At 63.3% G+C, this 21,113-nt stretch overlaps 2 protein-coding genes and 1 long non-coding RNA gene across 22 annotated transcripts in view; 2 read left to right on the forward strand and 1 right to left on the reverse strand.

Moving 5' to 3' along the window:
* LOC109459160 (sterile alpha motif domain-containing protein 10) lies at window positions 1–17,671 on the forward strand. Of its 6 annotated transcripts, XM_088789012.1 has the most exons (21): window positions 15–301; window positions 2,042–2,223; window positions 2,301–2,472; window positions 2,902–3,042; window positions 8,911–9,036; window positions 9,284–9,426; window positions 9,771–9,899; window positions 10,013–10,635; window positions 10,744–10,970; window positions 11,077–11,148; window positions 11,245–11,391; window positions 11,553–11,677; window positions 11,751–11,843; window positions 12,055–12,153; window positions 12,237–12,407; window positions 12,584–12,778; window positions 12,969–13,070; window positions 13,386–13,448; window positions 13,852–13,950; window positions 14,230–14,474; window positions 17,502–17,671. In XM_088789012.1, the coding sequence occupies exons 1-21, from the start codon at window positions 211–213 to the stop codon at window positions 17,647–17,649; spliced, it is 3,393 nt and encodes a 1,130-aa protein (XP_088645138.1). In that variant the 5' UTR covers window positions 15–210; the 3' UTR covers window positions 17,650–17,671. The 6 variants fall into 6 exon arrangements, with proteins under 6 accessions (XP_074174299.1, XP_088645138.1, XP_074174067.1 ...); XM_074317967.2 differs by lacking the exons at window positions 15–301; window positions 2,042–2,223; window positions 2,301–2,472; window positions 2,902–3,042 and adding exons at window positions 6,894–7,019; window positions 7,262–7,321 and having other exon boundaries at window positions 14,672–17,671; XM_074317966.2 differs by lacking the exons at window positions 15–301; window positions 2,042–2,223; window positions 2,301–2,472; window positions 2,902–3,042 and adding an exon at window positions 6,876–7,019 and having other exon boundaries at window positions 14,672–17,671.
* Window positions 17,634–18,932, reverse strand: LOC141568269 (uncharacterized). The gene is made up of 2 exons (XR_012491376.2): window positions 18,799–18,932; window positions 17,634–18,672 (listed from the first exon to the last, which is right to left on the reverse strand). It is a non-coding gene; the product is annotated as an uncharacterized LOC141568269 (long non-coding RNA).
* The window catches only part of UCKL1 (uridine-cytidine kinase 1 like 1), a 10,978-nt gene continuing 7,732 nt past the window's right edge, over window positions 17,868–21,113 (forward strand). For 9 of the 15 annotated variants that reach the window (XM_019753428.3, XM_019753427.3, XM_019753432.3 and 6 more), the window contains exon 1: window positions 17,868–18,025. In XM_019753428.3, coding sequence (XP_019608987.2) covers window positions 17,913–18,025 — 113 coding nt within the window. In that variant the 5' untranslated portion in view covers window positions 17,868–17,912. Of the gene's footprint in view, window positions 18,026–19,753; window positions 21,006–21,113 lie in introns of those variants that run through there. The other 6 variants (XM_019753433.3, XM_019753431.3, XM_074317974.2 and 3 more) reach the window with 1 other exon arrangement.

The raw sequence follows: 21,113 nt of genomic DNA on the forward strand, positions 1-21,113 counted from the left end.
CGCCGCCGACACACCTCGGAGCTCCCGGAGCGCGCCCAGCTCTCAGGGCTCAGCGGCAGGTGCCTCGCCGCGCAGACTCGCCGGGCGCGGGGACCGGCTCCGGCGCGGGGCCGGCTGGGACGGGGCGGTGGCGCGCGTTCCCCGCCGGCCACACGGGCCGCCCTGCGCCCGGCGAGGGGCGTGTGCACGGGCACGGGCCCCGCGGGCCCCATGTTCACGGAGCTGAGGACCAAGCTGAGCCCCCCGCGAGGCCGCGCCGGGGCTGTGCGCGCCGGCTTCGGGGAGCGCCGGGATGTGGACGGTGAGCCGGGCTGAATCCGGGCGCAGGGATATCGTGGGCTGGGGGCTTGGGAACCGAGAGGGACGGGGGCGGGACCTGGAGGACTTGAGCTGCGGCAGTGGACAGAGAAGGGGGCGCGTCCTGACGGATCTGGGGTCCCTTGTGTCTTTGTGCTGCGCTGGGGGCGAGGTGGGGCGGCCTCAGGCCTTGGGGATCAGCGCACCCTTGGCTTGGGGGAGGTGACCGGCCGGGGCTTCTGTCCCCAAGCTCGCACCACCGTGCGGTCACCTTTTTTTTCCGCGCGCGGAGAAAACCCTCCCAGCCTTTGCGTTGGAGCGAAGAAGGGGCCGGGGCCACAGCCGTGATCGTGCGCCCCCACCCCATTTTCTACGGGAATTACGACGTTGGGGCTGAGAGGGAGGGAGGGAAGGACGGACGTACCCACAGAGATCCCTCCCCCCAGCGCGGGCAGGAAATGGGCGGGTCCCGTTGACCCGGGACAGGTGCGACGCCCACGGAGGTGTCGGACTGGTTTACCCAGGCCTGGCCCTGGCGAGGCGAGGCCATGCGACCCCAGGGCCTGTTCCCTGAAAGGTCTCGGCTTTAATTCTTTTCCCACGGTACCAGAAGCCACCTCGAGGCGGCGGCCACACTCTCAGTCTGACCCTAGACCTCAAATTTAGAGTCACCTGTGGTTTTCTGATAGTGGAAAGTTGCAGGAATGCGGTGGAAGGAGGGGAGCAAGATGGGAATTTCCCCCATTACTGAGATCTGGGCACAGGGCCAAATCCTGCCCTAGGGGTGGGGGGCTGTGTCCGTGGGAGGGAAGGTCTCCCTGCTGAGTCAGGACCTGGATGCTGTAAAGATGCACATCACACAGAACCTTCGTCCATCCGTTCATTCATCACAATGCTTCTGGGCACCTCCTTTGCACCAGGACCTGTGCAAGGTCTCGGGAGGGGCAGTGAACAGGCGACTGCTCCTCCCCCACTCAGGTCAGCAGCCAGCCCAGAAATGATGAGAAAACCAAAGTGTTGACGAGTGTAATGAAGTTGGTATGGGAAGAGAGCGCCAGGTGTCACTAGGGGTCCCTGAGCACGTGGCTGCAGCCTGTGGGCCTGTGCTGAGCAGCCCATGGCGGCTGCAGAGCCACCATGCACAGCCGTCACCCTGGGTTGGCAACCCTGTGGTAGGTGGGGGAGCAGGAATCCCGGTGCTGGCTTGCCCAGAGTTTAGGCTTCTTGTCCATGAGTCACAACCAGTGAGCACAGCTGGGCAGGGCCAAACCTCACGTGGCCAGGATGGCTGCAGAGATGGCACAGTCTGTGGCAAAAGGCCTGCAGTGCACCCAGGGGGTCTCCTCACCATACGGGCCTCCCAGGACACCGGTCCAGTGTTTCCTCATAGGTAGGGCCTGTGTGTGCACCCTGGTTCGGTGTGGCATGTGCCAGCCCAAGGCAAGAGTGAGCTGAGGGCTGTCCCAGGAGAGCCCTACCTCTGACTGTAAGTCTTAGGCTCCCCCGTGGGCGTCTGCTCTCAGAATCCATTTGGCTCCCCAGAACGTGTACTGTGGACTTGGAGGGTACAGGCGTTCCAGTTCTTCAGCTTTGGGCTGGGTGGGGCCCTCAAGACAGCTCTCGACACTTCCTTCCGCATTTGGGAAAGTGGCTCCTTCCTCAGTGGAGGGGAGGTGGGCTGAGGGACGAGGGGAGCCTCTGGCTGGGCCCCTGACCACTCTGACCAGGCACCCCTCCTCCACAGCCACTGCCCACTTCAGCTTCTGCCGGACCCTCCTGGAGCACACGGTGTCCACCGAGAGCATCCCCTGCCACCTGCCTAGGACACCAGGCACCAGCCTCACGTGGCATGATTCACGAAGTCAGAGGGCAGCAGGTGGCCGGCCAGTCAAGCTCCTGCAGCAGCCTGGCACAGAGACCCCCCAGGTACCCAGCCACCGTACCCGTCTCAGCCCCTGCCCTCCCCACCACCTCGTTCTATCTGCTGCCCCTCTCCCTTACAGGGCTGGCTGTACTCTGACCACTGTGGCCTGTACCACACGAGTCCCTCATTGGGTGGACTGACGAGGCCTGTGGTCCTGTGGAGTCAGCAGGACGTCTGCAAGTGGCTCAAGAAGCACTGTCCCCACAACTACCTCGTCTACGTGGAGGCCTTCTCCCAGCACGCCATTACCGGTGCTGTGGGGCTGGGGGCTATGGGGCTGGGGGCACAGGGATCCCAGGAGAGCTTGTCCTTTCTCCTCTTCCTACCCTCTCCTGTTTCCTCCTGAGTCAGCCTCTCCTCCGGTCTTTGTCTCTGCGGAACCTGCCACTGTGTCTCCCAGCCTCTCTGTGTCTTCATATGGCTTTCCTCTGCCTCTCCCTGCCTGCCTCTCCGCATCGGTGTGTCTGTCTCCCTGCCCATTTCCTCTCTCTCCTCCTCCCTTTCCCCCCATCCCCCTCCTGCCCCCCCCCCGTCTCTCTGCATCTATGTGTCTCTGCGTCCCTCCCCCCATTTCCTCAGTCTCCCTCTCTGTCTCTGAGTCTCGGCCCCCTCCCCCCGTGCCTTGGCTTCGATTGCCCACCGGAAGTTGACTTCGGCCCCGCCCCTCTCCCTGCCCCCAGGCCGGGCGCTGCTGAGGCTGAACGCAGAGAAGCTGCAGCGCATGGGGCTGGCGCAGGAGGCGCAGCGGCAGGAGGTACTGCAGCAGGTGCTGCGCCTGCAGGTGCGCGAAGAGGGGCGGAGCCTGCAGCTGCTCAGCCAAGGTCAGTGGGAGGAGCCAGGAGTGCCTTAGAGGCGGGGGAGGCGAGAGGGGGCGGGGGGCGGGGCTGGAGGCCCTGAGTGTAGGGTGGGTGGCTGGACTCTGCTGTGGGACCCCAGTAAGGGCCATCCTGAGCCCATGGCAGAGGGGACGATGCCAGAGACCCCCACTCCTCACCCCTTCCACCCATAGCTTCCTTCGGAAACATGTCTTAGCTGCTGCCTGAGGCCTGAATCCCAGACCCCAGCACTGTGACCGGAGCCCATGGCAAGGACGAGGCAGAGCTGGCCATGCAGCCCCTCTTGGACCCTGCAGGCATCCCCAGGGGCCGAGCCGGGCCCAATGGACAGGTGTGACCAGATTTGCCCGTCCAGCCACCTGTGGTTGTGCACTCTGGGCTATGCCTAGGGTCGGGTGCGTGGAGGCTACTTGAGTGTGGCCCCTTCTCCCAGGACCTGAACCAAGGCCCACCCCTGGTGCTGCTGGCAGCATGTGGGGCAGCCACCTGGGGCCAGAGTGGGGTTTGGATGGTCCCCAAACTCCCAAGGAGTGATTATTTATATTCCCTTCACCCATGTTGACGTCTGTCCCCCATTGCTGGCTGAGTCACGTTTCCTTGGGGCATCCTTCCCTCTCCCAGGATGAGAGGTCTGTCTGTCTACCCACTTGTCCAGTTCAACACCCTCCTCCAGCACCTAGAGAACTGCCCACAGAGGTGGGATAAACTGCCAACGCTCCCTGTGCCCAGCCCCTGACCCTGCCAGACAGGCTCAACTCACTGCCCAGATGATGGTCATCAGTGTCCATCTGGCCAGGCACCCTCCCCCTCACCATGCCCCCATCTATTCACTGCAACTGAGGTGAGGCAGGTCCGGGATTGCCCAAGCGCCCGAGAACTAACATGGCACGATAGGGCCCCCTACCTGGCGCCCAGCACTGGGCTCAGCAGTGTCCTGGCCTGAGGTTTGGGAAAGTTACCCTCCTCTCAGGGTCATGGAGACCACTATGGAGACAGAGGAATGGGCGGGTATTCCCGGGGAAATCCAGATCACAAAGAGACTGTCCTGAGGGCTATGGCTGCGCCCCCCCACCCCCACCAGAGACCCAGCAGGCACCTGAATAACCACTCCCTCCTGGCCCCAAGGGCTGAGGTTTGGGGCTGGTGCTGCCCAGCAGAGGGGACAGTGAGGGCTGTCCTGCTGCCTTGTCCCTCTTGTTTCTCTGCCCTCCCACTCCCCTGGGGGGCTCTGAAAACCTCAGATGGGGGGGGTGCAGACCAGGCTGAGCACCCTGCCCCGCTCTGTTCCCTGTGCTGGCTTCCAGAGAGGAGGTTGGTTGGTGCATGTCACGTGTGGAATTTGGACAATTGGCCTGGTGCCCCCCCATCCTGTATGTACCCCCATGGGAAGGCCCCTTGTCCTGTCTGGCTGCCCTGAGTGTCCCTGTCCACCTTGTGCCATCACAATGGCGCCCTTCCCAGAGGGCCCTTCCCATCTCTGCCTCCCTTCTCCTTCCTTTGTCTTGCTTCCCTAACGCCCCATCCCCAAGCTCCTGTCCTGTCGTCTTTGTTTTGTGTTCACTTTTTATATTCTGATAAAAAGACCAGAAATAAACCTGGTTCTCAAGTGCCCCAGTGTGGTGCCCAGCTGAAGTCATCAGGGAGTGTGGGGGTGGGCACCGCCCTGGGTCTGGGATGAGGGGGTTCCCAGCCCAGCTGCCCCCAGCCCTGACCACCAGGGGGCAGTGATGTCGCATCCTGGCAGGGTGCCTGTTTATGCCAGGCGTGGGGGAACCGAAGGCAAAGGCTGGAACTGGGCTCGGGCTGGTGGACGGCACTCAGAGGCACACAGGTGTGATAGGTTCCTGGCTCTGCCATAACAAATGATGACAACTGAGAGGCTAACACAACAAACTCCTCTCACAGTTCTGCAGGCCACACATCTGAAATGCATCAGGGCCTGCTCCTCCCGGGCTCGGGAGAGAACTTTCCTTTGCTCTCCCAACTCTGGTGGCTGCCTGGAAATTCCTGGGTTCACAGACACCTGGACCATGTGGTCACATCACCTCTGATCTCCCAAACCTCCCTTTTATAAGGACACTTACCACTGGATTTAGGCGCCACCCGGATAATCCAGGACGATCTAATTTCCAGGTCCTTAACTCAATCACATCTGCAAACACCCTTTTTCCAAATAAGGTTATTCATAGGTTCCAGGGATTTGATGCGGCTGCCTTTTGGGGACCCCCCCATTGGAGCCCCCCACAGGGCAGTGCCCTGACATAGGAATATACAGGTCATAGCACATGCCCTGACATGTACCCAGGCAGCAGCCAGACACACAGATAGTAACAGAGGCATAAACCAACCACTGCAGTCTGAACACAGATACCAACACTCAGAGACAATGACACCAGTATCCACACCCACAACAACACACCCCAACACAGCATCCCAGACACACAATGACCACCTAACATACAGAAACACATGGGGCCTTGCACACCCTGTATACAAACACATGATATTGCATGACGCCCTGACCTCCAGACATGCTGCAGCCTGGACACGTCTGCGAGATCCAGACACACCCCCATGCCCTATGTCCAGTCACCTGGGTACTGACATTACAGACAGGCATCTTGCCACCTAGTACAGGATACAGACATACTGTGACACTGATGTTCAAACAGGATGCCACCTGACATACATGGTCACTCGGACACAAACCCACCGACATTGACATGGCACACACACAGACATGCAGACTTACATGGGGAATGCTGACAAAACTGGATGCACCTCAGGGCACAAACACTGACCCCTCCTGAAATCCTGAGTGTCCTGTCCTCAGGGTGGGCCCAGTCAATGACAGAGGGACATTCCTTCTTCCTCCTGAGGTCACACAGACCTCTCTCTGGCTCTGATTTCCAAGAGAAGGACTGACTGACTGACCCCTCCACAAAGGGCCTCCACCTTGCTTCTGTGTGAGCACTTTGTGCTGGCATCGAGAGTGGATCCCAAGGGTCCCTGTGAGAAGAGGCAGACCCCAAATCTGCGACATCTTTTGTGCCCTGCACACCAGCAGTGGAACCCGAGCCTGTCCCTATGTGGACAGAGGGGTGGGAGTGCAGGTGGGTGCAGTGTAAGGATAGCGGTGGGAAGGGCCCCAGGAAGGAGGTGCAGCCTGTAACTCTGCTTCCCCACTGCCACCCCTTCCCCGTTCGTTCCCAAGTCCTGGTGGAGTCGGTACCCATCACCTCAGATCTGATACCAGTGTCCTTGCAGAAGACCAGGTTCTGGGGCAAAGAGGAGCAAGAGACTAGGCGCTGGTCTAGGAACACCCCCCACCACCACCACCACCAAAGCTGACAGAGGCTGCTCCAAAGGTGGTAACCCCAATAAAGGCCTGCCAGCGAGCCTCAGAGGATGGCCACAGGCAGAGGTGTCACAAGGGGAGCTGGAAGAGAAGCCGGACTCTGCTTTTCAGGCAGAAGACCCCCAAGGGTCAGGGGTTCAGGGTCTGGGAGGGCGGTGGCCACACCTTCCCAGGGCCAGGACGTAGAGGAGTCCGGCAACTTCAACCAGAGCGCGCTGGGTTTTGGGCAGTACACTGCGCCCCTATGGTGCCTCAGTTTACCCAACTGCCTGAAAAAGGCCTCCGGCCCTATGGGCCACATAACTCACTGGAGGCCTGGCGGATGCATGTGATGGACCCGAGAGTCCGGAAAGCCGGCTAGCCCGACGGGCCCCCTCCCCCCGACCCGTCCCTCCCCGTAGCGGAGCGGCCGCAGGAATACCGCGAGAGTTCGCCCCCTCCCCTCCCCCCCACAGTAAAACTGTCAAAGGTGGGAGGGGCGGGAGCGCGCATGTGCGCAGCGCGGCGCGCAGCCTGCGCCGCCCGGACCCTGCGCCCCGCGCCCCTGTCCGGCCCCGGCCGGGCCCCGGCCCCCGCCCCGCCGCCGTCCCGCTGGGCGCCGCAGGTAAGCGCCCGGCCGCGCCCCCGGCTTCGACCCCGGAGCAGCCCCTGCGCTGGCCGCGCCCCCGACCCTGACCCCGCACGCAGGTCGGGGGCACCGCGCGGGAGCCCCCGCCCGCCGTCCCCCGCCGCGTCTGGACCCCCTGCGCCGCGCCCCGCGCCCCGCGCCGGCGCCAGGTTCCTGCCTCCTCCTTCTCCAGAAAAAGTCGCCATTTTGGTTCACTGCCTTCGCCCCCCCTTCCCCAGGCGCCCGCGATCGGCCCTTCCGGGGCCAGGCCCGGCCCGCACCCCGGCCGCAGGTGACAGGTGGGTGGCGAGGCCAGCCTCCAGGTGTGCATCCTCTGGCTGGCTTCCTCTGCACTCCCGGGCCTGAGCCGGGGTCCAGGGCCCTGCGGCCTTGGCGGTGGTCCTGCTGCCAGCGTCGCCTGCGGTCAGGGCGCGGCGCCCCCTACCTCCGTGAGGGTCCCACTTCTTCGTCTCTGCTGGGCCCTCCAGGAGGGCGGAAGCCCTTTCTCCTGGTGCCAGACTCATAGGCCCTGCATGGAAGGAGGGTCTCTGCTTCCTAAGCCAGCCCTGGCCCCAGGCCCCCCAACTCTGAAATCTCCACCCAAGCTGGAGAAAGACTGGAAAGTGGGGTCCCGGCAGGTACTCGCACCCCAGGCTGCTGGGGTCATCATGGGTCTGGGGTGACTGACTGATGGTGGCTCATCTCCTTTGGAAGTTGCAGTGTGAGGACTTCCACAGAAGTTAGTACAGACCTATCCAGACCCATACATACCTCCCTCCAGGCCCAGGATATGCCCCCCCCCAATGGGCAGTGACTGTCTTGACCTCTGACTTCATCCTGCCCAGATAGTTTCTGTACCCTCTTAGGCACAGCAGCCCCTTCCCATCCTCTGATCTAAGTTAGTTAGAAACTTCCAGGGGCGGGGTCACTTGCCCACACAATCCGCACCCCCAAGTCCCACTCTCTTCTGTGGCTTCGGTGTCCCTGTGGGAGGACCCAACAGAGTCCCTCCAGCTCTCCGGTCCATGGAGGTCCAGCCTCAGCTAGTGGGTGTTCCCTGTGGCTGGTGGCCAATGGACAGTGGTGCTGTCCACTGTGGTGCTCAGGAGTGGTGCTGGTGGGCCTGTAGGTGGGGAACAGAGAGGTTCTGGGAGTTGGAGGTAAGGAGGCGAGTCAGGTGGAGGGTGGCTGAGAGGCCCAGCACGAGGACTCCATCTGGGTGGAGGGGCCGCGGCTGGTACAGGCCGAGAAAAGTCAGGTAGGATGGCTGCACTGCCGTGAGGACCAGAACCAGGTGCCACACGGTCCACAGTGCTTGGTCTGCCCCCCACCCGGGGGTGCATGCCTTTGGGGAGTGGGCAGGAGCCCTCAGCACCCACATTGGCTATCTTCCATGTGTGTCCTGGGGAGAAGGATCCAGGGGCACCCGCCTTGGTAGTGTGGCATTGCCTTGGGTCTGTGCAGGAAGGTGTCCCGAGGTGCCAGGCCCATAGCCATACTGGTGTCGTAATTGGCCCCCAGGAGGGATCCTTCCGCCTGAGCACTCCACCTCTCCTGGGGCCCCCAGCCCAGCTCCAGGTGTGAGGTGTGTGGTTCACGGCACATCTGGGACTCTGTCTAGGGAGGGAGGGAGCCCATCAGACCTGGTGAGGGTCTCACTACAGGGTTGGATCCTTCCAAGCTGATGGTGTCTCCAGGGTCATCTGGCCCCTCTCCTAAACCAGAAGCCCCCTGTCACCTGACTTCCCTGTGACCAAGAGCACAGCAGACAAGCCCCCCTGCCCGTGGCCAGAGAGCAGGCCTGTCTGGGGGTGGGGTATAAGGGCAGCCATTTCAAGTCCCGAGTGGGCCCTGGTGGGCCTCACAGGTCTGTCCACTTGCTCTGCAGCAATGACCGATCCCTTCGGTGTTGGAGGCGGCCGCCGGCTCCCGGGGTCCAGCAAGAGTGGGCCTGGGAAAGAGGGCAGCCGGAATGAGGTCCGACTTCCTGTGCGGCACGACCCGCCGAAGCTGGGTAAGGGGGTCAGGCCAAGGTCAACTCTAAGCTGTCATGGTCAGCTAGTGCTGGGTGTGGGCCACCTCCCCAGACGTCCAGCTCCTGGGTGCCAGGTGGGCCACTTGGGCTCCTGAGAGCCTTCCCAGGGCAGGAGCAGCCAGGGGCCCTGGATTCTTGTCCTGTGTCCTTCTGCCCTCAAGCCTTTGCGGTGGGGATAGCAAGGCTCACTCCAGGTCTGACCAGCCTTCTGTGTCGTGTACTGCAGGGCTGCCGGTGGCCCGGGGTGGGCAGATAGTGCCCAGCCAGGCCCCACTCTGCTTTGACCCGGAAAGTCCAGCCAGCGACAGGACGGAAGGAAAGAAAAAGGGGCGTCCGAAAGCTGAGAACCAGGCCCTCCGTGACATTCCCGTGAGCTGCCTGAGGGCAGGGTGGGCTCATGTGGGGTCGGCCTGTTGAGGCCACTGCCCTGCCTCTACTTGCCTTCCACACGTCCAGCAGCATGCTCTCGGCCCATATCAGCGGGCCAGTCTGTGCTTCAGGCCTTCGTGTGTGGCCTGGGCCTAGCTGACCACGTCCGTGAGGCCTCTAGAACAGGTCTAGTGCTCCCTTGCTGCTTGGGGTGCATTCCCGAGGTCCCAGGGCTCCTGTAGCCCCTCTGCCCCACAGGCCTGGGCAGGGTGCTGAGTCCGGGGCTCGGGTTGGCAGAGGCTTGCGCGGCTGAGGGGTCAGCAGCCGGCCTTTCCCACGCCCAGCTCTCCCTGATGAACCAGTGGAAAGACGAATTCAAGGCGCACTCGAGGGTGAAGTGTCCAAACTCGGGGTGCTGGCTGGAGTTTCCCAGCATCTACGGGCTCAAGTACCATTACCAGCGGTGCCGAGGGGTAAGGGGCTGCGGGTTGGGGAGCACGAGGCCTGAGCCTGCTCTGCCTAGCTGCTGGGGTGTGTCCAGGCAGCGGCCCGGGCGGCCCACCCCACGCCTGCCCTCTCCACTCAGGGTGCTATCTCAGAAAGGCTGACTTTCCCATGCCCCTTCTGTGAGGCCGCCTTCACCTCCAAGACCCAGCTGGAGAAGCATCAGATCTGGAACCACATGGATCGGCCCCTGCCCGCCCCAAAGCCTGGGCCGGTCAGCCGGCCAGTCACCATCAGCCGGCCCGTTGGAGTTAGCAAGCCCATTGGAGTGAGCAAACCTGTCACTATTGGCAAACCCGTGGGAGTCAGCAAACCCATTGGCATCAGCAAGCCAGTGACGGTCAGCAGGCCTGTGCCGGTCACCAAGCCAGTGTCGGTCAGCAGGCCTGTGCCAGTCACCAAGCCCATACCGGTCACCAAGTCTGTGCCGACCACCAAGCCAGTGACAGTCAGCAAGCTGGTGCCAGTCACCAAACCGGTGACTGCAAACAAACCGGTACCGATGACAAAACTTGTGACAGTTACCAAACCTGTGCCAGTCACCAAGTCAGTGCCGGTCAGCAGGCCCATTGTGGTCAGCAAGCTGGTGACCGTCAGCAGACCCATAGCCATCAGCAGACACACACCGTCCTGCAAAATGGTGCTGCTGACCAAGTCTGAGAACAAAACTCCTCGAGCCGCGGGAAGGGGCAGTGGTAAGAAAAGGTATGGGGGCTCCTTCCCGGCTGGGGGTTTGGGTGATCCCCAGCTGCAGCCTGGGGTCACAGGGCTCCGAGTGCGCCTTCCTGCCCCTCACCTCCCTGCTCCCTGCAGGGCTGCAGACAGCCTGGACACCTGCCCCATCCCACCCAAGCAGGCGAGGCCAGAGAACGGGGAGTATGGGCCGTCCACCACGGGCCAGAGCTCGGCCTTCCAGCTGAGCGCAGGCTCCAGCAGTGGCCCCCTTTCTCTGGGCAACAGGCCTTTGGGGGGCAAGGAGGTGCTGAGGGCCACAGGCCCTGTGTCCCCACCTGAGGAGGGAGCGGAGCGTACAAAGCACAGTAAGAGGAGAGCGGGGGGGCAGATGGCTGGGGGGTGGGCAGTGGCCAGCCTCCTGATGGTTATTTGACCAGAATCTCGGTCCCCATTTTCTCTCCCCCGAGTCAGGAAGGAAACAGAAAACACCCAAGAAGTTTACAGGGGAGCAGCCATCTATTTCAGGAACCTTTGGACTCAAAGGTGAGGCCCCAGCTGGCCGGGCGCCTGTGGGGCTGGGCTGGTGCAGCGTGCCTGTGCCCTGGGCCCACACCTGCACCTCCTCACGTGTGCTCACAGGCCTGGCCAAGGCTGAAGATAAATCCCGCGGCTACCGCACCAAGAAGCAGGAGGGCCCAAGCGCTGAGGACGTCCGGAAGAAGGTGCCGGCCCCTGCCAGCACCGTCATCAAGGAGGTCCCGGCCCCTGTGGCCCACCCGGCCCCAGGTGGGGGCTGCTGTGTGCTGGGGCCCAGGCCAGGTCTCAACTGTGGGGCACGCCCTGTAGCACACAGATGGGGGGCTGGGCATGGACCCTGGGTCCTGTGCTTGGCGTCCAGGGTGCTGGGAGCCCCCACCAGCCCCTGAGGCCCTGGCCCTGCCCCCCAGGTGGCCCTGAGGAGCAGTGGCAGAGGGCCATCCATGAACGGGGACAGGCTGTCTGCCCCACCTGCAGGGTGGTCGCCCGAAAGACCCTCGTGGGGCTCAAGAAGCATATGGAGGTTTGCCAGAAGGTAAGGCTGCCTGGGACTGCTGGGAGGGGTGGTGCCCAGGTCCAGCTTCTCACGGGCAGGGCCATGTCCGCAGCTGCAGGATGCACTCAAGTGCCAGCACTGCCGGAAGCAGTTCAAGTCAAAAGCCGGCCTCAACTATCACACCATGGCTGAGCACAGCGCCAAGGTACGCCACTGGGCCCAGCTGCCGCCCAGCTCTGACCATTGACCCCTGACCCCTGGCCGCCCACTCCATGCCACCCCACCCGCCCAGCCCCAACCGCTGACCTTTCATACCACACTGTGGCAGAGCCTAGTGGCCCCAGGCCTGACCTTGGACATGGGCAGGGGCAGGGGCCCTTGGTGGCGGGGGCACTGAGGCTGGGCCTGCCCCCCAGCCCTGTGCCTCCGGGGCCTCCGAGGGCAGCGAGCAGGAGGAGCGGGAGAGGCTGCGCAAGGTGCTCAAGCAGATGGGGAGGCTGCGCTGCCCCCAGGAGGTCAGTGGGCAGCGCAGGGGTGGGTACGTGGGGGGCGGCCCGGCACCGTCCCTGCTGGCCACTTACTGGCCCCTGACCTCCAGGGCTGTGGGGCCGCCTTCTCTAGCCTCATGGGTTACCAGTACCACCGGCGACGCTGTGGGAGGCCGCCCTGTGAGGTGGACAGCCCCTCCTTCCCCTGCGTCCACTGCGGGAAGACCTACCGCTCCAAGGCCGGCCACGACTACCACGTGCGCTCGGAGCACACGGCCCCGGTGAGTGGCCGGGCCTGCTCTCCCCAGGCACCGAGCGCTGGTGTCCATGTGTCTCTTCCTCCCACTGTGGGCCATGTGCGTGGGGGGGTGAGCCTTGGCGCCCCGCTTCTCATGTCCCCCGCACACTCACTTGCCGTGTGGCTCCTGCCGCTCACCCAGATTTCCTCCCCCCACAGCCCCCTGAGGAGCCCGAGGACAAGCCCGCTGAGGCCGAGGACCTGCTGGGTGTGGAGCGGACCCCCAGTGGCCGCGTCCGCCGCACCTCGGCCCAGGTGGCTGTGTTCCACCTGCAGGAGATTGCGGAGGACGAGCTGGCCCGAGACTGGACCAAGAGGCAGATGAAGGACGACCTGGTTCCCGAGACTGCACGGGTGAGCCGCCCAGTCGCAGAGGACGGACCTCAGCATGGGCCCCTGTGACCTGGCCCACCGGCCCACCTCCCCAGGGTCACGTGTCTGTGCGGGGAGGCACAGTCGGGGGCCTCCTTAGAGCAGCTGGGGGAATCCAGGCTCAGCTCCAGCCCAGTCGCCCGTGCTCACCCTGGTGCCTGCGTTTTTACAGCTCAACTACACTCGGCCAGGCCTCCCCACGCTCAACCCCCAGCTGCTGGAGGCGTGGAAGAATGAAGTCAAGGAGAGAGGTCACGTCAACTGCCCCAATGACGTGAGCTGGGGTGGGCTGGTGGGGCGGGTGTGGGGGCACTGGGACTTAGGGACAGAGAGCCCAGGTGTGGCCCTGGGTGGGAACCTTCCCAGTGACCAGCCTACTTGTGACCCCTGGGCTCCTGGAGGGTCCTCAGACGGAACCCTGTTGGCAGAAAGGCCTCAACCTCAGCCCTCGAGGCCCAGCCTGCCCATACCCCAAGGCGCCTGGGGTCAGGCCCCGGCGCTTGCCCAGAGTCCCCGGCTGGGCCACGGGCTGTACAGTTGTGTGGGGCACCGCTGGAGGTCCTCCCCCCTGACTGTCTCCTGCCCCCAGTGCTGCGAAGCCATTTACTCCAGCGTGTCCGGTCTCAAGGCCCATCTTGCCAGCTGCAGCAAGGTCAGTTCCCGGGACTCCCGCACATTGGGCATGAGACCCTACCCCGTGCCCGATAGCCAACCCAGCCCAGTACACTTTGCCATCCCCTAGCCTTAGCCACGAGTTGGTCAGTCTCGCGTTGTCCTGCCCATGGGGGCTCATCAGCGTGGGTACAAGTGGACATGCTGACCTGGTCTTGGGGTGAGGGGCCCTCTGCAATGGGGGTGATCCTTTTCCCCTGGGTGCCTGCCTCTTCCCACTCTCATGGGTCCCTGAAACCCACCCATTGGACACCCATCCAGATAAGCTATGGCTGCCTACCCTGTCATGGCGGTGGGGGTCCTGGCTGGGGCTGGGTCCTTCTGGTCCCCACAGGGTCACTCTGGGGTCCCACATCTGGGGGCTGAATGCCGGTGTCTTGCAGGGGGACCATCTGGTGGGGAAGTACTGCTGCCTGCTGTGTGCAAAGGAGTTCAGCTCCGAGAGTGGCGTCAAGTACCACATCCTCAAGGCCCACGCAGAGGTGGGCAGGGCGGGGCGCGGAAGGTTCCAGGGCGGGGTGTTCGCCCATGGAGGCATCAGGCTGGGGCAGAGTGGTCATTGAGCCGAGTGGCCTACATTGACAGATGTGGCAGTTTCTCTTTAGAGTGGTTCTTGGCTTCTCTGGGAGAGCCCAGAAGCTTGGGTGTCCCTCTTTGGGTGGGTACCCTGCTGCCAGCCACCTTGGCTCCGTGGCGGGCCTGGCCCTGCTGCTCAGCAGCCTCCTGCCTCAGGGTCTCCATCGCTACTTTTCTGTTCTCAGAACTGGTTCCGTACTTCAGCAGACCCGCCTCCCAAACACAGGACCCAGGACTCATTGGCGCCCAAGAAGGAGGAGAAGAGGCTGGCTGGTGGGAAGAAGCGGGGCCGCAAGCCCAAGGAGCGACCCCCAGAGGAGCCTGCACCCAAGATGCCCCCCAGCCAGGACGATTGGCTCCCGGGAGGCAGAGACAAGGGGGCCCGGGGCTCTGCTGGCCGGAAGGTGGGAGCCGGCAAGGTGCCTGAGAAGTGAGCATGGTGGCTGGCAGGTGGGTGGGGCCCAGTCCCCACACTGCCCACCAAGTCCCTCTCTGTCCAGAGTGAGGGTAGCTAGCTCCAGGAGTCCTGCCCTCCAGTTCTCCATCCCCCACCCTCGCCTATTCATCTGTCCAGTGGGGGCAGCCAGCCCCTCTCTCCTCTCTGAAGGTGGCCCTTCTCTTGTGCAGGCTGCTGCAGGGCACACCTGGGCTGGGGCTCTCTGTGGAGGGCCAGTGGCAGCAACAGAAGTGCAATAGCCTAGAGGCACATTCACGGGCCTGGCAGAGTCGGGCCCTGGACGGCAGGAGGCGGTCTGCGCCTGGGCCTTGGCGCATGGGCGGCGCAGAGCAGCCAGATGCCTGTTGGCCGTGCGAGCTGCGTGCCCTGTCTGCTTCCTCAGGCCCAAGGCTCAGGGGCCCCTGGTTCTGGCCTGATGAGGGTCCCTGAGCAGTCTCGCGCCTCTACCCGACACTGGAACCCCAGCACCCCCAGCTACCTCCCAGGACAGACCCTGAGTCTGACCTCTGCCGTGCTGACCTGACAGTCCTCCCCCATCTCCCTGCCTCTGGTTCTCCTGCTTCTGTTCTCTACCTCTCCAGCACCCCCCACCTGTGCGACCCCTGCTGTGCTTGGGCCCCTGCCCCTGGCCTGTGTCCATCATGGTAGGGGGAGGCGGCCCCACTCATGGGACTCTTTGCCATCCCCAGTTGGGCTCCCTGCTTGGGGTGAGGGAAGAGTTCTGCTTCTCCCACTTGCGGGCCTGCAGGAATAGGGGTTCCAGGCCCATGGGAACGGCTGCCAACCCTGGGGTTGGGGTCAAGTGGCACATGTTCTGCTGACACCATTGGCCTGGGTTGGGGCAGCCTGACGGGTTAGGGATGGGTCAGTCTGGGCTCTGGGGTCGACCTGGGTCCCAGTGGCATATGGGGCTTTGAGGAGTGACCACTGCAGGAGGCAGCCTTCTGCTGTACTGGGTTGGCCTGTGGCCAAGCTCCCATGGGAGCCCCCTCCCCCCTTTTTTTACCTGTCTCTTCCTTCTGGTTGTGTGATCTTTTGATATGAGAGCTGAAGGACAGGGAGGGCCCTGGCTGAGGTCACAGTGGGTTGATGGGGGCTCTGGGGCTCTGCCTCGGCTCCCTTTGGGGCCCTAAGGACACCTAGGTCTGCAGCTTGGGCAGGGGTCAGGCTAGAGTCCCAGGCACCTGGAGGAGGTGTCCTCCTTCCTGGGCCCTGCCTTCCACCTGTGGCGTTGCCAGACGAGGTCGCTCAGAGCTGCTGGGTTTGGATGGAGGCTGTTTTCCCCTGGGGGGTGGGGGTGGGTGAGGGCTCGGCCTTGCCGATCCTGGACGATGTGAATTTTGATATTTGCCCGTGTGCGTGTGTCTCCTGGGTGTGTAGTGAATGCCAGTCTTGTTGCTGTGACAAGTAACAACCTTTTTTTTATTCTGTTTTTTATACAAAAAATTTACAACAATCTGACATTTTGGTGCTAAGGGTTTCCTGGTGCCGATGGTGGATGGCTAGGGTCCCTGGGGTCCCTCCCCTGCTCAGGGAGGCAGTGCTGACTGGGCAATGTGCTGCCCCCAAGCTGCCATCCTCATCCAGCCCTGGAGAGAAGGGGCTCCAAGCGGGGCTCCGCTCTCCTGGCCCTGCAGTAGGGAGACAGGTCCCTGGGGCTTTGGGGCCAGGTCCTAGCTCCGCTTGTGTTCAGCTTTTTCCTTTGGCCAGAAGGCTCTGATCCTGGGCAGCTCTGGCTTCATGTGCTAGGGAGGGGGTACGGAGATGGGGACTCCTCCACTCACACACACCTTGATCTGATCACGGGGGAGGCGTGGGCACAAGGGTGTGATCCAGTGTCAAAGGTCAAGGTGGGGTGGCATGGGCAGAGCTTTGGGGCAGGAGGGCTTTCTTTCCTGTGTTCTGGGTATCACTATGGAGTGGAGGTGGAGCAGGAAGCCACTGCAGGGGCAGCCTGGGGAGGGGAGGGCGGAACAGGCACTGATGGGAGCCCCAGGCACACTTTCTCTGTCCTTGTCATCAATGGCTGGAGGAGGTTGGACCTCAACACCTCTGCTGGGGACAGCCGCCCGCCCCAGCCTCTCAGGTACTTGGCCCTTGGGGAGCGGGGGGCTGGTTTTTGCTGGGGGGTGAGTTTCCAGGTCACCTCCCGAAGTCCACAGGTGGTCCCTGGTGTGTGGAAAGAGGTGGGGTCCTGGATAACTTGATGTTTAGCACTTTAACCCCCTTATTTGTCTTTAAAGTGGGCGTGGGGGCTGCTGCCAAAAGTGGCTATTGGGTCGGACCCCTCCCCATTCTTCCCTCCCTGCTTCCTGCGCTGTGGCTGATGAGTGGCGGTGGCAAGCTGGTTTGCAGAGCCCTCCGAAGAAGCAGAGCCCTGGATGGCTCAGCAGGGTCTGCCCACCTCCCACTCGGGTGTGAACACAGCCACGTAACCGCCTGGCTTGACCGACACCTTCAGTGGGAGGGACCAGAGTGGCAGACTCCCAGGGCGTGGTGGGCGTGCACTCTGCCCTAGACCTAAGCCTAGGGCACAGTGCCGGTCCCTTACTGAAGATCTACCTCTGGCCCAGCCCACCCACCTGCCCTGAGAACGGGAAAGGGCCCACTGGGGGCTGTCACTTCACAGAAATAGGATGCACTTTATTTGCTTGTGCAAAGGCAGATGAGGGTGCCTCCTGCTGTGACCAGTGGCCCTCTCAGCCGCAGCACCTCCCGTTCCTGTGGTTGGGAAGGGAAACAGCGGGTGCGCCCTGACTCACGGAGGGCAGGGTTGAACCCATGTGTACTCACTCTGCGGGCCCCAGGTGGCTTGCCCTGGAGCCCTGGGGTTCAAGGAGTTCGGCCAGCACCGCGGGCCTGGTAGCCACACGTCCTGTGCTTTGGGTTTCTTGGTTTGGTTATTTTAATGCCAGTTTTCCGTACATAAGTGCATTTTGAAAGAGAGGTTCCAGCTATCACTTGTAACCATATATATACATATATATTCTATCTACAAAGTGTTTATTTGCAAGATGTTTTGACGGTGAGCTCGGGCTCTGCCCGCCTTGTGACCATCTGTCCCCTGTCCTCGTACCTGCCTCCAGACCCCGAGTGGCGCGGGGGCGGGCCATCAACTGTATGTATTAAAAATGACTGTATCAAATAAATGTTTATTGATTTTTTTTCCAGGGGTTGAATGCGGCTGAGTTTGTGGTAACGCGCGGGGTGGGGTCCTTTCCCGGACGAACGAAGCCCTACGGGCCGCGCGACCGACTCCGAGTCTCCGCCAGCAAGGCCTCAAGGCCTCATGGGACTTGTAGTCCGCGCGGCGCGCCGGCCGGTGTGCGGCGCGGGGCGCCGAACCACAGTTCCCGGCGGCCTGTGCGGCCGGCCCCGTCTGTTCGCTCGGCGCGGAGGCCTCTGAGCTCCATGGCGGCGCCCCTGGCCTCCGCTGACACCCCCTGTTCGCCCCCGCCGTCCCCCGCGGCTGGAGACGGGGCCGAGCGGCCGGCTGCGATGAGCGAGGCCGTATGCGAAGACCGGTAGGCGCGGCGGCCGAGCACGGGCTTGGGATCGCGCACGCCCCTTGAGTCTGCTGTGGGAAAGGGCGGCCACGTGAGCCGGAGTCCCAGCCCAACCAGTCCTGGGGGGCGCTGCCCGCGAGCAGGGGCGAGGCGGCCTGTTTGCGCACGCACACAACCCCTACGGGTCAGAGGCGACCCCAACGAGCTGGGTCTGGCCAGCTGGTGCCCCCGGACGCAGGGGGAGGGGCCCTGGGGCCTGGCGGGGGCTGGGGGCCGAGCCCGGAGGTGAGCTTGCGCGTCTGCACCGCTCTTCCCGGAGGCCAGCGGGAAGGGGCTAGTGGGTTAGCTTGCGTGGGGCCGAAGTCCGCTGCTCGGCGCATGGAGCGCGTGCTGCAACCAGAGGTTGACTGGTTTCTGTCCCAAGTGGACACGGCCCGTGGGCATCCGGGCTGCAGTGTGTGGCCGCCTTACACTCCAAAGTGGTCAGTTCTGGAATTCGCACGTACTCAGGATCTGTCCCACCCCACTAAGAGGCCACGCGTCGCGATCGTGATGCTCTCTGACTGTCCCGCCTGATGGGGGGCCACTCTGGGGGGAATTCGACGCTTCGGTGGGGGCTTTGCAAGAGGGAAAGTCGTGGGGGAGCAGCCGTTCTGTCACCCTGGCTGGGGAGGGAAGTGGCCAAGAGGAAAGAGGCTAGCCACCTCAGGGCCAGCGCCACCAGGGGGCGGTACAGAGCAGTGTTGGGGCCGCCCCCCCCCGCCCCCCCCACTTGAAGACTGGCTCCTCACTTCCAGGCCTGAACTGTCCCCTTCGGGCACCAGAGGAAACGGTTGTTGCATCCTGGGCTCCTAGTCCCCGGGATCGGGTGGGCACTCGGAGGCAGAAACGCCCCGGACCTGGAGTCCTGGACGGTCTGTGTGCTGCCAGTGAAGCCTCTTAATGGGGGAGAGAGAATGGGGGGCAAGGGGTGCCCTGCAGTGACAGCTCTCCTCCAGGAGAGGGAGCATCTGGGTCCTGGGCTCACACCCTCCCAGTGAGCAGTGACTAGGAGCCTGGCACAGGGCGTCAGGGTCTAGTAGGACCTGAGTCTCTGACACCTGCTGGTTGCAAAGAATCTTTGATTTAGCCCAAGATCAGAGAGGGCAAGGCCAGTTAAGTTCTTGAGAAAAGCATTGTCTGAAGACACGGGTTGGTGGCAGCTACTGTCTGGGTCCCTCATGGTGCCCGGGGAGACAGAGGTCATCTCAGGTCATGGTCCCCAGTGGACAGAGGAGGGAGCCAGGACCTGAGATCAGTAAGTGTGGACTTCCCGAGGCCGCGGGATCTGTCCTCAAACTGCCTCTGCTCACACTGTCCCCTGGTGCTGGCACGCTACGGGCCTCTGCCTGTTCCTCAAGCGCTTGCCCCCCAAGGGCCCCCGAGCTGGCTCCCGTCGGAGTCCTTGACCACTGCTCAGCTTCTCCTTCCATGTTACAGCGGTGTGGTCTGTCTACCTTGGCATTGTTTCTTGTGCCCTCTAGAAGGTCAGCCCCGTGAGGACGAGCCTGGGACGTGCCAGTGCACGAGCAAGCACCGTGGCAGTACCAGCACTCCTCAGGCCACGTCCTGGTGCAGGCAGGTGGAGATGAGGCTGCAGCTGTGGGTGCAGGGACGCTGGCCCCGAGCAGCGGGAAAGGGGGTCCTGCAGGGGGTTTTCCAGGGTGGGGAGGTGGGGGGCAGTGCCGGTCTGTAGAGCCTGTCTCGGCACTTTTAGGGCTATAGCCTCCCAGCCCTCCAGCCTCCACCTGCCCTGATACCTCTGTCCCTGAGCCCGTCGGGGCCCCTGGGCCAGGTCCTCGTGGACCAGCTCCCCCCTCTGGCCCCACTTTACTCACCCGGCAAACTTCCCAAAACCCAGACAGGTGTCATGCATGAGTGGAGACCTGGCACTGCCTGTATCAACTCTGCAGTCTTGCCCAGGACAGCGCTGGCCCCTGAGCGTGGGCCCAGCCCCTGCCCGTCTGCCCAGGTGCCTCGTGGGGGCGCAGACACCCATTCACCTGGGCAGCCAGGAGAGGCCCCTTTTAGGTGTGTGAATCCCACGTGGAATTTCCTCTCCCCTGAGCCTGTGCCCGCCCAGAGCAGTGCTGGAAGCTGAGTCAGGAGGCAAGCTGACATGGATGGGAGGAGGCAGCGGGGAGCTGTGGGCGCAAACCCCTTTCCACACTTGAGGAAAGATGCTTTCGCTGACCCACACTTGCTGAGCCTGCTCTCCCTCCTGCTGCTAGGCTGGAGAGCGGCTCTGTCCCCCCCAGCGCTGAGCACTGGGTGGCCTTGGGGGATACACGAGCCCAGCTGTGGAGCGGGAGGGGCGGGCAGTTATTCTCAGATGGCAGGTGGGTAGAGTTTCAGATTTGTTTATGCCTCTAGGAGGCACCTTGGGGACAGGGTTGGGACGCCCAGCTCAGCTCAGCGTTGCCATTCAGCTCTGCGTGGCCAAGAGACACCTCAGGTTTCGCTGTTCCACTGGGGGCTGTTGGCTCTACAACCCCAGGCAGGACAGGCTGCTGGGGAGGGGTGCACAGTGGCCCTCAGCCAGCCCCCGCACTGGAGGGGCTGTTCTCACCGGAGGCTGGCCTGCGCTCTGCCCGGGCCATGCCAGCCTGTTCTCTTCAGCAGGGTCAGTGCTATTAATACCAGGCGGGTGCACAGCCCCCAGCCGCTGATCGTCTTATGCTTGTGACCTCGGTCTCTGGGGCCGGGGTGAGTGCTGCTCCTCCCAGCAACGCAGCCTCTGCCAGCCAGGCCCGGACCCCTCCAGGCTGCTCACCTCTGTGCCACCCGCCGTGGAGGGGTGACTCAGGTGGCTCCTTGGCTGTCCGGGGCTGCTGTAGGTCTGAGGCAGTACACAGGTGCCCCTGCTCACGTCGGGTCAGCGCGTCCCAGCCATGAGCAGCCCCCCCGCTTACCCTGGCATCAGGATCTCGGGGTGCTGGGCCCTTGGAGCAGAAGGCAGGTGAGTGGCAGGCCTGTAGTCCCGCAGCTGTGGCAAGGGGACCACGGCCCCTGCGTGTCGGCTGCCTCTGGCCCCGTCGGTGCATGTCTGCGTGACGGGGCCAGGAAG

The sequence above is a fragment of the Rhinolophus sinicus genome, chromosome 13, assembly GCF_057876585.1.
Source record: "Rhinolophus sinicus isolate RSI-liver-muscle chromosome 13, RSI-T2T, whole genome shotgun sequence".
Lineage (NCBI taxonomy): Eukaryota > Metazoa > Chordata > Mammalia > Chiroptera > Rhinolophidae > Rhinolophus > Rhinolophus sinicus.

What these genes read in the sequence shown, in the direction of transcription:
- LOC109459160 (XM_088789012.1), top strand. Translation starts at nt 211, where the DNA reads ATGTTCACGGAGCTGAGGACCAAGCTGAGCCCCCCGCGAGGCCGCGCC. An exon ending in ATATGGAGGTTTGCCAGAAG is followed by an intron (nt 11,678 to 11,750) that starts GTAAGGCTGCCT and finishes CCATGTCCGCAG; the next exon opens with CTGCAGGATGCACTCAAGTG. An exon ending in TGGCTGAGCACAGCGCCAAG is followed by an intron (nt 11,844 to 12,054) that starts GTACGCCACTGG and finishes CCTGCCCCCCAG; the next exon opens with CCCTGTGCCTCCGGGGCCTC.